The 13218-nt window shown below is 39.8% G+C and overlaps 2 protein-coding genes across 2 annotated transcripts; both read right to left on the bottom strand.

The window, feature by feature from the left end:
* Positions 1-805: 805 nt before the first annotated feature.
* Positions 806-3181, bottom strand: LOC135635532 (pollen receptor-like kinase 4). The gene is made up of 3 exons (XM_065146651.1): positions 2419-3181; positions 1742-2341; positions 806-1635 (listed from the first exon to the last, which is right to left on the bottom strand). Exons 1-3 carry the CDS (start codon positions 3083-3085, stop codon positions 971-973), a joined length of 1932 nt encoding a protein of 643 aa, XP_065002723.1. The 5' UTR covers positions 3086-3181; the 3' UTR covers positions 806-970.
* Positions 3182-3985: 804 nt separating this feature from the next.
* LOC103980611 (YTH domain-containing protein ECT4) lies at positions 3986-12808 on the bottom strand. The gene is made up of 9 exons (XM_009397055.3): positions 12589-12808; positions 10554-10630; positions 10291-10468; positions 9666-9736; positions 9239-9581; positions 9024-9148; positions 7431-7955; positions 7129-7341; positions 3986-4851 (listed from the first exon to the last, which is right to left on the bottom strand). The coding sequence occupies exons 1-9, from the start codon at positions 12803-12805 to the stop codon at positions 4483-4485; spliced, it is 2118 nt and encodes a 705-aa protein (XP_009395330.3). The 5' UTR covers positions 12806-12808; the 3' UTR covers positions 3986-4482.
* Positions 12809-13218: the final 410 nt, after the last annotated feature.

Raw genomic sequence — 13218 nt, 5'->3', positions numbered from 1 at the left:
GCCAAAGATCTCTTCGTTCATGGGTGGAGGACGAGCCAGCTTGCTTACATGAGGGCTTGGTGTTGACATGGACGAGGGTGAGGGTCTGGCCTTTGGTGACGACGTTGTCCAGAGCCCATTTGAAAGCACTCTGGCTGTTCTTGTCCTTGTCGATGGCGACCGCAACCAGCGGGGACGCCGCACCGTCTGGCTTCTCCCTCTGCGACATCCCTCTCTGCATCGTCACAAACGGCTGGTGCCCATCACATCAGCACATCAGGATCGAGACGAAGCTCTTCGGAAATGGACATGAGAAGATACGGGGCGCTCACCTCCGCCGGTCTCTGCGACGGGCTAACCCCTCTTCCCCGGAGAAGCACAGGAGGTGAAGGCTGAGATGGTCGGCCTCTCTCTCTCTCTTCGTCTTCCTCCCTCGTTTCTGCTCAAATCTCTTGCGTGGTTTTGATCCTGAGGCGCAGAGCGAGTATAGGGGAGGGAAGTCCTGTTTCGGTTTGACTCATTGACCGTCAGGGCGGACGCGTTGACCAGAATTTGTTTTGGAGGTGTTGGATTCTGCAGCAGTTGGGATTGTTACAGTTGTACGGCACCGGACGATGTGCGGGAATTGCCCCGAAATAGGACGAATTGGATTCGGTAGCCGATTTCGACTAGCTTTGGTGGTTAAGACATGCGAATCTCTTTTGGCAAGCGGTAGATTTGCATTCCCTTATCAATGCAGTATGTTTGCTTCTTTCCGACCTACGGATAACTAACGAGCATTGGCTTAATGATCTTTTTCTTCAAGTGATTATTGATGAAGGTGGGTATTATTTATCCTCCGTGAGGTCATTTCTGCTGCACACCAATAAGAGATGTTCTTCAAGTCTTTGAGAACATAACATATATCTAACACAAAAAAAGGACAAGTCGAATTCGAAATCAAACAAATCAATGCTCCAAATGGAAATGGAAATGCAAATCTCCTCAGTTCTTAGGAGAAGGAGAAGTCGTCATCGGTCAAGGCTTTGGAAGAATAAAAGGCTTCACCCTCGCTAATGGCCGAAGAAGAGAACTCCGCGTCGCTCTCTCGTTCCTTCAGCTCTTCGATCCTCTCGAGCGCTGCCGCCATTTCGCACCTCCTGCGAACGTCGGTCTCGCAGCACGCCATGGCTATCCGCAGCAGCTTCAGCATCTCACCTTCGCTGTTCCTCGTCCCCTTCATGGTGCCGTCGAACACTTCGCCGGTCCACTCTTCCCTGATCACCGAGCTCACCCATTTCGCCAAATCCGTGCCTGCTCTTCCCGGCCTCAGATGATTTGCCGGAAACCTGCCGGTTAGTATCTCGAGCATCAGTATCCCGAGGCTCCACACGTCGCTCTTCGTGGACGGTTTGCCGTGCTGGGCGCACTCCGGGGACTTGTAAGCCACCATCAACTCCGACGCATGAGCCTTGTTCATCACAGGCGCCAGGGCGTAGTCCGTGAGGATGGGCTCAAAGGAGAGATCAAGCAGCACGTTCGAGGACTTGAGGTGGCCATGGGGAACGGTAAGCATCGGGAGCTCCTCGTACAGGTAGGCGAGGCCTCTCGCCACACCTTTGATGATCTTTAAGCGCGTTGGCCAATCCAGTGGTGATGTTCTTGAAGTGCGATTCCCTGCAGTTCGTGCTCATCGCATATTTTATTTGGATCATTGATAGGTATTTTGGAATTTCTATATCTAAGATAAGAAATGGCATGCGATGGGGTTCGAGTGGTTTACCATATAGCATGTGAGCTAAGCTTCCATTAGGGATGTAGTCGGAGATCAACAGCTTCTCCTCCTTCCTGTAGTAGTAAGCCACCAAAGGCAGAAGATTAGGGTGAGACAATCTCCCCAACCTTCTCATGTGCTCTTGGAAGTATTCTCTCCCCACTCCATTCATCTCCTTGAACCTCTTCACCACCACCGAGGGGCCATCGAGCAGGATGGCTTTGTAGGAAGAGCCAAAGTTTCCGCTGCCGAGAACCTCAGCTGAAGCCCTGAGTAAATCCTGTAGGCCGAACGTCCCCCTCCTCTCCCCGACGAACAACAGCTTCTCCTCCTTCGGCACCTTCTTCTCCCCCTCGTGATACCTTACTGTTCCCAGCGCCATCCCGTCTGCCTCCAAATGCACCGTCGTTTCGGGTTTAACGGATCGAAGCTTGTTAACCGTTGTCGCCTCTTTTTTCCGGCGCCGGAAGAGGAAAGTAGTCGCTCCCACGATCGCCACCAACGCTGCAACTGATATCACTATGACGACGACGAGAAGAGCAGGCGAGAGATTCTTCTTCGGTGACTCGCATGAGACCGCAAGCGGTGGGCCGCAGAGATTCTTGTTACCTGTTGAGGTGAAACAGAGTCGGGTGTCAGAGTTTGGAGTCCGCGACGCTCCTCATTTAGGAAAAGGGAAGACTGACCTTCGAACCAACTGGCACTCATATTGCTGAGCCTTTCCGGGATCGGCCCCTCCAGATCGTTAAAGGAGACGTTCACCAGCTGCAGATTGGGCTGCCATAGAGCAGGGATTTGGCCCTCGAACTTGTTGCCATCCAGCCGCAGCTCGGCGAGCTTCTTCGGCGCCGTCAGAGAACTCGGAATCGACCCCGAGAAGTTGTTCTGCGACAGCCACAACACCTTCAGCCCCAGCATCGCCGAGAACATGCCGTCCGGTATCTCCCCGGCGAACCGGTTCATCGACAGGTATATAGACTTCAAATTGGGCAGCTTCGTGACGTTCGGGATCGACCCCTCGAGGCTGTTGTTGCTGAAGCTAAGCGAGCGAAGGTTCGGTAATTCTGAGAGGGCGTCGAGGGTCAACGTGCCCGACAAGTTCATGCTCTCTAGCCGCAGAACGGACACTCTCCCGTCTTTGTCGCAGTAGACTCCGGTCCATATCGACACGTTCTTGAAGCACGGGCCATCCTGCCCGCCCCAGTCGCTTGGAGCCGGAGACAGCGTCGTCTCCTTGAACTCGAGGAGGGCGCTGCGGTCGTCCGGCGCATCGGCGGCGGCCCGCCATGTCGCGAGGAAGAGGAAGAGCACGAGGAGGAGGTGCGGCGGCCATGGCGGGGACTGGTCGCCCATGGCGCAGTGGTGGCGATTGGGATGGGGAACGTGGACGCATGGTTATGGGGGAAGGAGATGGAGGAGGACAAGGGTGGACGTGAAAGACTAGGAATGGTGACAAGAACAGGGCGAACAAAGTCAACCTGGCTCGAGATGTTCACCGAGAGATCAATGGCCGGCCCCTAAAAATGGAATCCGTAGCGTAAGAAAGCTTCTACTTGGTCTAATAATACAGTTCTTTAAATGTGTATGTTGTTGTGATTTGGCTTTCTTCTTCATTGTAATAGAATGTTATAACACCAAGGAATAGCATTTGTCACATAGCCAAGCATGGAAATGAATAATACCATGACAATTAGTGGAATATACTACATCTGTTGTCTCCTAATGAGATGAAATCAATGAGCAGGAGATATTATAGTTCATAATGAAGATATAAAGAGAGATGCTTTTTGTTGTTACAGGAGATGAGAAGTGAAGATGCACATGTTGATTTTTGAAGACAGAAAATTCAAGAGTATATAGCTGTCTGTCTATGCAAATCTGGTATAATTATAAATTATATTATGCAATAAAGTTTATTGTAAATTGCAAATTACTTGTAAGAATGGATTACAGGCATCCTTCCAAAAGCAGAGACCAGAATTTCACAAAAAAAGAAAAAGAAAAAAAGAGAGAGATCCAAAGTTGGCATTACAGTATATAGAAAGCTTAGAACACAGTGGAGGCTGTAGTTCCTCTTATGATATTTCCAGGTCTAATATTTAACCTGAAATTGCCTCTTTTTCCAAGAGAATCTCATAATCATCTTACTTTGACTAAACAATCTTTAAGCAACACAATGCAATCAACTCTCACTCAGTCAGTCAGAATTTGATGTATGCTGTAAGTAGATCATAAATCAGAGGACTAAGAGCATTGGTCATAAAGCCACTAATAATAACGATATCGAACCGAATGGTCTAGTGCAACAATGAATTATGTAACAATAAGCAATAACCTCTTGAACATGTCAACGACATTACCAAGTATTACTTGAAACATTTCAGCTTCTTCATGGTGAGTACTAGTGAAACAATAGAACTAAGACCAAAGGAGTCAGAACTGAAAGATAAGGTCAATTATTCATCTGCCACTCAAATGGATCTCCATAAAAGCTGGTAGAGAACTCCACTTCTGCTAGAGATCACCAGTGAAAGGAAATAAGGGAAAAGAAAATAAAAGTTTGATTTTTCCCTTTTCTTTTCTTTTCCCTTTTTCTTAGAATGACCAACAAACTGTACAACTGCTTCGGTAATACCAGCGATCCTACTCAGCAGCTTTCACAATGCCTACTTCACCAAACCTAGTCATTGGTCATTCTGAACATCAAGTGGTTTGCAGTCTGCACAAGAAGCTTATACTCCTGGATAATGCTAGCTGCTAGTTGTTACAGTTGTTGCTGGTTTCTCTATACTATCACTCTTGGAAGTAACAACAGTGCTTAGGGAACTACTCTTCTCTGTTGATGGGCCAGATTTACTTCTTTCTTCCAACCTGACAGCATGAGCAAAGTTCCCTGATATCTGGCTTATGAAATCCCCAGAGTTCGCAGCAGGGTTCCTTCGATCATCTTCAATAGCTACTGGGCCAGGCGCTGCCAAATTGGATAGCTGCTGGCGAGCCTTCCTCTCCTGCATAGCTTTCTCCCTGTCCTCATAAAACTCAAAGTCATCAAGAATCGATACTTCGTATTCATGCTTCTTAAAAATGCTTAGCATCTCCAGACCCTGTTCCAATTTCACCTGCATTTATTCAAACAAAATATCAAGTCAAACAATTTTTTTTAAAAGGAAAACAAGTTAGTAGACTGGATAAGTATGTGAAATTTTCAAATGTCAAAAAAATGAAAAAAAAAAAATGCAAAACGCATAACTAAAACAAGGCGAGCACTGAGTTAAATAATGAAATAGAAAAATCAATTTAATCAACAGACTAATGCTCCACATGGTGATTGAGATTTGAGAAAGAACAGACCAAAGAGATTCAACCTTTAAGCACAATACAACCATCTCATACAACTGTCTTAATGGATTTCAATCTTGACTAGATTCACACATCCATTTATGGGACTTGATGAATAATTTTAAAAGTTCAACTAGTTAGAAATACTATGAACAATAAACCAAACAATCCCAGAACTGATTTATTTCATTCCTTTAACTTTGACCTTAACTGACTCTATAAATGTCATCTGCTACTCCATAGGAAAATTCTAATATCAGCATGCTTACTCCAAAGTATAAAGTTGAAAATTGCTGACAAGTTTGCCTTGAAATAAAATTCCTATGGTTCTGTCTACCAGCTTAAAACCTAGCATGAGCTTGTCAGATGAGCACTGACCTCTCTATCTCCATATCCATGCAGAGTCAACTTTTGTCTAACAGCACTATTTAGAAAGAGGAAAAAAATGGCTGCAGCCTAGAGATGGCTAACATTAAAATGTTGCCTCCATGCAGAGATGACTTGAAGCTAGTCTCACTATTTGCAAAAAAGATGGAAAATTTGGTTAGATGCCCAAGGACTCAGTCTAGTGCATTTAGAAGAATTTATGACAGTTGCACAATTCTACGATCCTGTATTTGAAAAATAAAAGATAATAACTTCCAATGAATGAGGGGTGAAAAAGAGGGGAAAGGAGACAGAAAGGTGACAAGAGGATGATGTAAGGAAAGCAAGAAAAATTCCTTCACCCAGAGTATTAGCACAGCAGAAAAAGCACAACCACAGCTTGATATATCGGATGCAGATTTAATATGCACATAATCCGGAATAATGATATATCATTATATTTCATCAGATCCATATGGCAGATACTAGGATGTTCAACATGGACTTGATAACCTCTTTGGCAAATGATATTAAAAGAAGTCGATACAAGCAATTTAAAGTTCCAACGTGGTAGTTATATACTTTTATATTATAGATCAAGTGCTAGGACTCAACAGATATTCAAAATCTTCGTGACCACTCGAACAGCGACACCAGAAACTAGATCGCTATGATGAAACTTCAGCCTGAATCCATGAGAACTATTGAAGTAAGCATTTTGGATAATAAGATGGATCACCAACCATGAATTGGATTCTCAATTAGTGAAACAAGACCCTAGGCACCAAACCCAAGTTAAGCGCTCAAGAGATACAATCAGAATAGGTAGTCTAGCTTCTATATTCATGGTATATTAAATATTTCAAGTTGACTAAATGGGTAAAAAAAAATAACATAAAGCTGATGTACTTGAATTAAATAAAACAAGATTCATCATACCATGGCGTACCATTCGGTACAGGCAGTATGTACTGGTCCAACAGAGGATCGGTATGGACGGTACATACCAGTCCGTCAGTACACCCCACCATACCATGTGTTGATACTTTGGTACACATCGTACCAACAGCCGGTTGGTATACCGGTATGGATCGGTAAGATGAACCATGAAATAAGGACCTGAATTATTTAAAAGAAAAGGCTTACGATACAAAAATGGGAACATGATATCCATGAAAAGATCATATAGGTCGGTACCGGTTGTTATTAAATTTTTATTAATTAACCTGTAATACTAGGGAGTACAGTTTGTTATACAGCCCCTCATACCAGTATCATTCTAGTTCGACTGGCTGTCATTGGAATGATATTTAAATTTTCAGTCTATGATAAATTCTCATTAGGCCTAATGCCTATAACCTCGGGTCAGGTACTAATCATAAAAAAATAACCTGACTACTACTACATTCCATCCTACCATTGGTCTTATCATCCCAAATTCTAACAATAAATCTCAAGAACTCCATCTTTCTTTAGCAAATCTCTCAAGTTACACTCTCATGGACAATTGATATCCAACATAAACAGGTTTGCTGACTCCTTCATATATTTATAATTAAGTCATGTTTTACAAATTTGAGTTGCTAATTAAACTCATTTTAAGGGAATTTTCACATGACACAATTAATTCAAGAGTAGCTACACATAAACTGTCTGTATAATCACGGTTCATATCAAAAGGAAAAACTTACCTCTTGAGTGTCTCTGCTGTTGGTGACAGGCTTATTTTCATTGTTTTCAAGAATAATATGCCGAAATAGATTGTTTGGTACATCTTTCACCATATGCCACTTTAAAGGGAATTGACCACTCCACTTGTCTTGCTGCCAGTAATCCACACTCCTTTCAAAATCAACAGGTCCAATCATTTCAGCTACCCCACAGAAATGTGCACTTGCATTTACCTGTTCATGGTTTTCTTGTGTGAACAAAACTAATTAGACATTGACAAATTACAAATCAGAGAGTAAATGGGATATAAGTATGAAATTACCGAGAAAAATAAGAAAACTGGACAAGGATCTTCTTTCTTTTTTGCTTCATGGTATGCAGAATCCAACTTCTTGTTCCCATTAGAAGTGCTAGCCCAAACACCATACTTAATGCTTTTGTGAACATTATCCTCACTGTAAGACTTAATAATGAAAAACTTGGCATCCTTGTACTCTGTAACAAAGTCAGCACTATTGTACAATTTACGATCAACCAACGAAGTAGAACTGCCATTGTCGTTGTCAAGTGATGAGTTGTGTTCAGTCATCTGATTCTTTAATCTATTTGCTCTTGGCCCTCGGTTTTGTTCATTAAGAAAATCAAGAGTGCCATTGCGATTGTATAAAGTTCCCTTGCCTCGACTCCTACTTCTGTCTGCATCAATTAAGCTCTGGCCCTTAATTCCTGAGCTGGAAAAAGATGCCTCAAAGGTGCTACCATGGTACAGCCCACGAGGGGGGTACGCTCTGTCTATAGAATTCACAGAGGTCCCAAAACCATATAAAGATCTCTGTTGTTGTGAAGCCTGAATGTAATTAGACAATAAAATGAATATACTGAATGAAAAACAAATCATTAGGTCAGAACATTTAAAACAATAACACAAACTGCCATGCACAATGCATAAATCCAGCCTTGCAGCCTAAAGGTACATCCAGTAAAAGGATACACATTTTGTTCTCTGGTGAACTAATGGATGATGAGGGAATTGATTTAACTCATACCTAAATTTAACTAATGCAAACCAAGTAAAAGCATTGCCAATTCAGATCTGAAGACTGAAAAATATTAAAAAACTTGACCACTGCCTTTAATAAATAAAAGGCCAGTATAACCCCACTAATAGTCAAATGACTAAATCCTTATCAAGGCAACTCTTTTCGTAGCATGAAACCAAGCAACAAATGCGACTAATTTTCTCAGTGAAAGCATTTATAAAAGATATGTTACATCTAAAATCTCTATCGAGTTTTTTCCTTCTTTTTTGGTTGAAGCTCTGGCAATCAGAACATAGAAAAATGGTAACTAATATAGCTAATATGACAGTATGTAAAAGCATGAATATGGCAAAAGCTATGTCCTCAAGGAAAGCAGGCCAAATCATTCTGTAAAACAGAAAGTAGGTTGAATCATTATGTAAAACACTTCTAGTCATATGAAGGCTGCATTTGATTCACAAACTTCTTAAAACATACTTATTTGTGGCACCATGGTAGTCCGCACTTCGTGCAAAATACAATGATCATAAAGAAAATAATTTTTAGGAACTGATGTGACCAATTAGATTAATCTTAAAGTCTTAGAATAAGCTGCTTAATGATTATCTTCTACCTTTCCCTACTTAAATGTATGCATCCATCTTTCCATCTATGTTGTTGCAAATCAAAGGCAATCAAATCCAATTTCCAGCAATTATTGGTTTAAAATACAGTACATTGTAAAAGAAACAAAACCATAAGTATGTCTTTGGAAAGTCGCAAAACATAAAATGAATACAATTATAAATTTAGAAGGAAAAAAGAGTAGTATTTTATGAAATAGAAGATGCTCACAAACTAAGATTAAAAAAATAGAGTATATCAGAAAAAACAACCATTCCAAAAGTTGGAGGCATGGTGTTTTGCCCAAATGACACTGGGGCACCAACTGGTTGAGGTGAAGCTGCTGGTGATGATAATGGAGTCACAGTCCTCGTCCCTTCTGGGGATCTCAACCAATCTAACCAAAATCAACCATTAACAAAAAAAACCATCAAATATTGTCGCAAATAACAAAAACCAGAATTTTCTGTATTGCCAGCAATATTACCTCTACCAAAAGAACCATAGGATAGCTGATAACCAGGTCTTGGTCCAAACAGCTGGGTGTTGAAATTTTGGGTATTGACAGGAAATAGTCCTTGTCGATCAATTGGCAATGTCAAATCAGCTTGTGGTATTGAAGTTGGCGAAGGCAGATATGGCATGTTAGGAGGAGCTGGCTGCTGGTAGTATGTGCCTGGGAACTGAAATTGCTGAGTGGAGTATAGTTGACCATCTCCACTAATAGAAGGTAGAGGCGTCGTAACAGGGGAATAGGGTCCATAAGGCATTTGAGGACCGTACCCATATCCAGTATGATATAAGAATGAAGGATTCTCATTGTAGACACCCTACAATAAAATAGAACCTTATACGATTTAAAAGAAAATAAATGGTAACAAGACAGGGTCGATATTAAAAATACTGATACATACAACCGAACCAACTTCTAGGCCTTCGGCATTTAAATATGGGGAGTACTCATCACCAATCGGATTGTCATATCCTGAAACAATAGGACATGATCAGACATGTTCGTCTCCAATTTCAGATTTCATAATCAAAGAACTCAGAAGTTAGATAGGGAAAAAGAACATTGACATAACTAGAAAAGAAATGCAAACCCAACAAAATCTGGACCATTTTATTTGGATGCAAAGTAGAAGTTAAATGAACTGCAAATGAAGGTAAACTGCCAAACAAGAATGGAGGCAAACAAAGAATCTAATTCTGATAAATAACTACAAGCAAAGAAATAGAGAAGCCACAAAGGATTATAACACTTCATCATAAAGCAAAAGTTAGAAATTTCATCCAATGGAAAAACTCAAGCAAGCATCTGCTAAGGAAGAAACATGTGCATATCATCATACAATTTTGAAAAGAAACAACATTTGGACAATTGCAATGCATATTCAAATTGCAAGAGTTAATTGATTCAATAAAACTTTTGAATATACAGAAAATTCCAAGCTTGTCATAGAGATGATGCTGCATATAAATTTGCCAGAAACTAATGCTAACATGATGTATAAATGAATATAAGGATGGATAACTGACCTCTAAAGAAGAAGGACTGTGCCTGAGGGGCAAAAAGGTTCGGTGGATAAATTGTACTGTGGCCACTAACTCCATCGGAAGAATCCAAATGGCCTTGTGAATCTGCTGAGATATCCATGCTATTTGTATCATGGGTGGCATTAGAGGTCATCACTTTCTCATCTTTAGCAGAAGGTGGCTGATAGAAGATGAGATAATTATCAATAACTGGAAGTTGGACATAAGAAAAGAAAAGTATGTTGAGGCCTTGAGGAAGTAATTACCTGTTCATTTGAGTTCTCAACATCAACAGGTTTCTGGTTAGCATCCGCAATTGATGATTCCAAAGGTTCTAGTGAGTCTATTAGCAGAGAGTTAAGAACAAATTAGTTTAACTATGTAGAAATGGGAGCCAAGTGCAACTACAATGCAGGTGCAATGGTGCATGACTGCATGTACATATGTTTTAGATTCATTTGAACAGATATGTATATTCATATCTGTATGTAAATACATGCAAGCTTATGCATAGGTAAACACAACTGTCATGTCTATATAGTAAAAAATACATATAAATAAACATATGTACATATTTAACAAAACTCGGTCTAGCATCTATATATGTATATATAAAACATTAAATCCCTCTTCGCACACAAAATCAGAAAATTGAAGGTCAAAAAACAGAGCATAACTGTAAATAGCAAACAGAAGTACTAATTTAAAGAGCACGAAATAATTTAGCACAATATGTTCGTGCATTATTAAATATTTAAAATATCTGGAACAGTACTCTGTAAGCAGCAGAATTTTCAATTGCAGTATATCAAAGTTCTCAATTTAACCACTAAATCATGAAAAGATACACATATTACATGAGAGAAATGATAATTCAAAGCTCTTTCTAAAGCTGAATGTAAGAAGCATCAATAACCTGAAATAATGAACATCAACACCCAAGGCCGCACAAGAGTAATGATATCCTAACTCAAGAAGTGCTCAACCAAATGCCAAAAAATGTTTGAGCTTGCAACAAGGGCTTGATTTGTTTGATCACCATTGTACAACTCAACTAAGTCATTTGACAGATTTAGATATCAAAGAGAAGTTGAATATAGATTAAATCAAAATGTTTATGTTGAGCAGAACCCAACACTTTCTAAGCTTAGAATGTCCAAGACGTCACTAGATTCACTCTCTAGGGTAACATTAAGGGGACTTCAAGTCACTAATGATCTCTTTCCTAAAAAGGCATAAAACTGTGTACATTAACACTTCCTAAACCTTGCATTGGGAAGACAATCACGCAATAGGCCACCTTTTTTTATCAATAAAGATATAATGAGATATTATTTCATTTATAAAAGTCTAAGTATCAACCATTCATGATAAATCAAGACTTACAAATAGCCAGACATGTTTGTAAAAGATCTAATAAAGTAAGCAGAGTCAATTTAGATTTGAGGTTTTAAGACTAACAAAAGAATGCTAATAATAATAATAATAATAATAATAATAATAATAATAATAATAATAATAATAATAATAATAATAATAATAATAATAATAATAATAATAATAATAATAATAATAATAATAATAATACTACTTAACTAGTGTATTGCTTATAATAAAGCTTAATGGAAAACAAGAATCTGGGTAATAAATAATATGATTTTGTAATTGCATACAAATTGTTAAAGTAGATGAAGCATTTGATCTTCAACACAACCACAAAGGGAGACTTTGGAACACCGGATTTCTGGTTTCCAGCATGCTATAACCATAAAATACAAGATATGGAGACCACAATCTTGAAAAAAAAAAAAAAAGAGATTCATATTCTTAATTTAGCACAAAAGCTTATGTAAGTCATGGCAACACCAAATTCCTACTATCCTCGTGGATCAACCCATGTCGCAGGTCAATGCAAACTCCCTCTAGTCTACTACATACCACGAGAAACACAAAAATTATCTAAATTATAGTAAAAATTGAAAGGGAGATCTACTCAAATACCCCCAATAAAAATCACCAGACCACTCTCTCACTAGCGCTTCCAAGGTCACGAGAGACTTCAACTTACTCAATTCCTTAAACCCCACCGCCGAACCATCCACCCCCCAACAAAGAACAAGATTAGAACACAAGGATCAAGTCTTCAGCAAGAACTCTAGACCGAACCAACGCCCAAACCGCAAGAATCAAACCACGCCCCCATAAAGATCACACCTTTCCGAGTCGGACATGCGACAAGAGCGAACTCGGCGAGAAAACATCACAAGAAACGCATGAATCTGGTGAAAGAATCGGGGATACCGATACGATCCGGCGACTGCTGACTCGTCTCCATCTCCATCCGAGATCCCGAGGCCCGCCTTCTTCCAGAAGAAGTAAAAGGTAAATAATCTACGGCCCTCTCTTCCTCAATTCCCTTCCCCTTCCTTGTGATCTCGTTGGCAGCAACTAAGCAGCGCGAGGGATGGAGGAGTCTTTTGCTCCAAGATACGACTTGGATTGGGAGCCGAGAAAGCATACAGCCGCGGCCTTATTTATTCCACTTGAAGCCTTGAGGGAAAGAATATTATATTATATTATATTATATGTAAAAGAGGGAGAGCAATTTGTTATTATTATTATTATTATTTTCTCCTTCTTTAAAGTGATTTATTGTAATTTACATGTATTATAGGATTTTTGTTAATAAATTTCTTATATTTATAAGCATTTATCCTTCCAACTTTTGGAATATTAGCTTTATTAGGAAAATAATGATTCTAATCTAAACAATTTTCGTATCCCTTAAAATTATTTTCTCATATTATTATATAAATTTCATAATACAAGTCTAAGAAAAAACTATTTGAATATACTATACACACACACACAAACTTGGACTTCAAAATTCTAATTTGATTATACGGGAAAGAAAGTACATGAAAATTTCTT

This window comes from Musa acuminata, chromosome BXJ3-4 (genome assembly GCF_036884655.1).
Source record: "Musa acuminata AAA Group cultivar baxijiao chromosome BXJ3-4, Cavendish_Baxijiao_AAA, whole genome shotgun sequence".
Taxonomy (NCBI): Eukaryota; Viridiplantae; Streptophyta; class Magnoliopsida; order Zingiberales; family Musaceae; genus Musa; species Musa acuminata.
Note: the sequence above shows the minus strand (reverse complement) of the source record. Positions and strands in the feature narration are given on the sequence as shown.

Excerpts from the sequence above, each read along its gene's own strand:
- LOC135635532 (XM_065146651.1), bottom strand. The coding sequence starts at position 3,085 with ATGGGCGACCAGTCCCCGCCATGGCCGCCGCACCTCCTCCTCGTGCTC. Across the intron at positions 2,342-2,418 it reads GAGTGCCAGTTGGTTCGAAG|GTAACAAGAATCTCTGCGGC; the intron begins GTCAGTCTTCCC and ends TCACCTCAACAG. Across the intron at positions 1,636-1,741 it reads CTTAGCTCACATGCTATATG|GGAATCGCACTTCAAGAACA; the intron begins GTAAACCACTCG and ends CACGAACTGCAG.
- LOC103980611 (XM_009397055.3), bottom strand. The coding sequence starts at position 12,805 with ATGCTTTCTCGGCTCCCAATCCAAGTCGTATCTTGGAGCAAAAGACTC. Across the intron at positions 9,737-10,290 it reads ACAGTCCTTCTTCTTTAGAG|GATATGACAATCCGATTGGT; the intron begins GTCAGTTATCCA and ends CTATTGTTTCAG. Across the intron at positions 9,149-9,238 it reads CTATGGTTCTTTTGGTAGAG|ATTGGTTGAGATCCCCAGAA; the intron begins GTAATATTGCTG and ends GATTTTGGTTAG.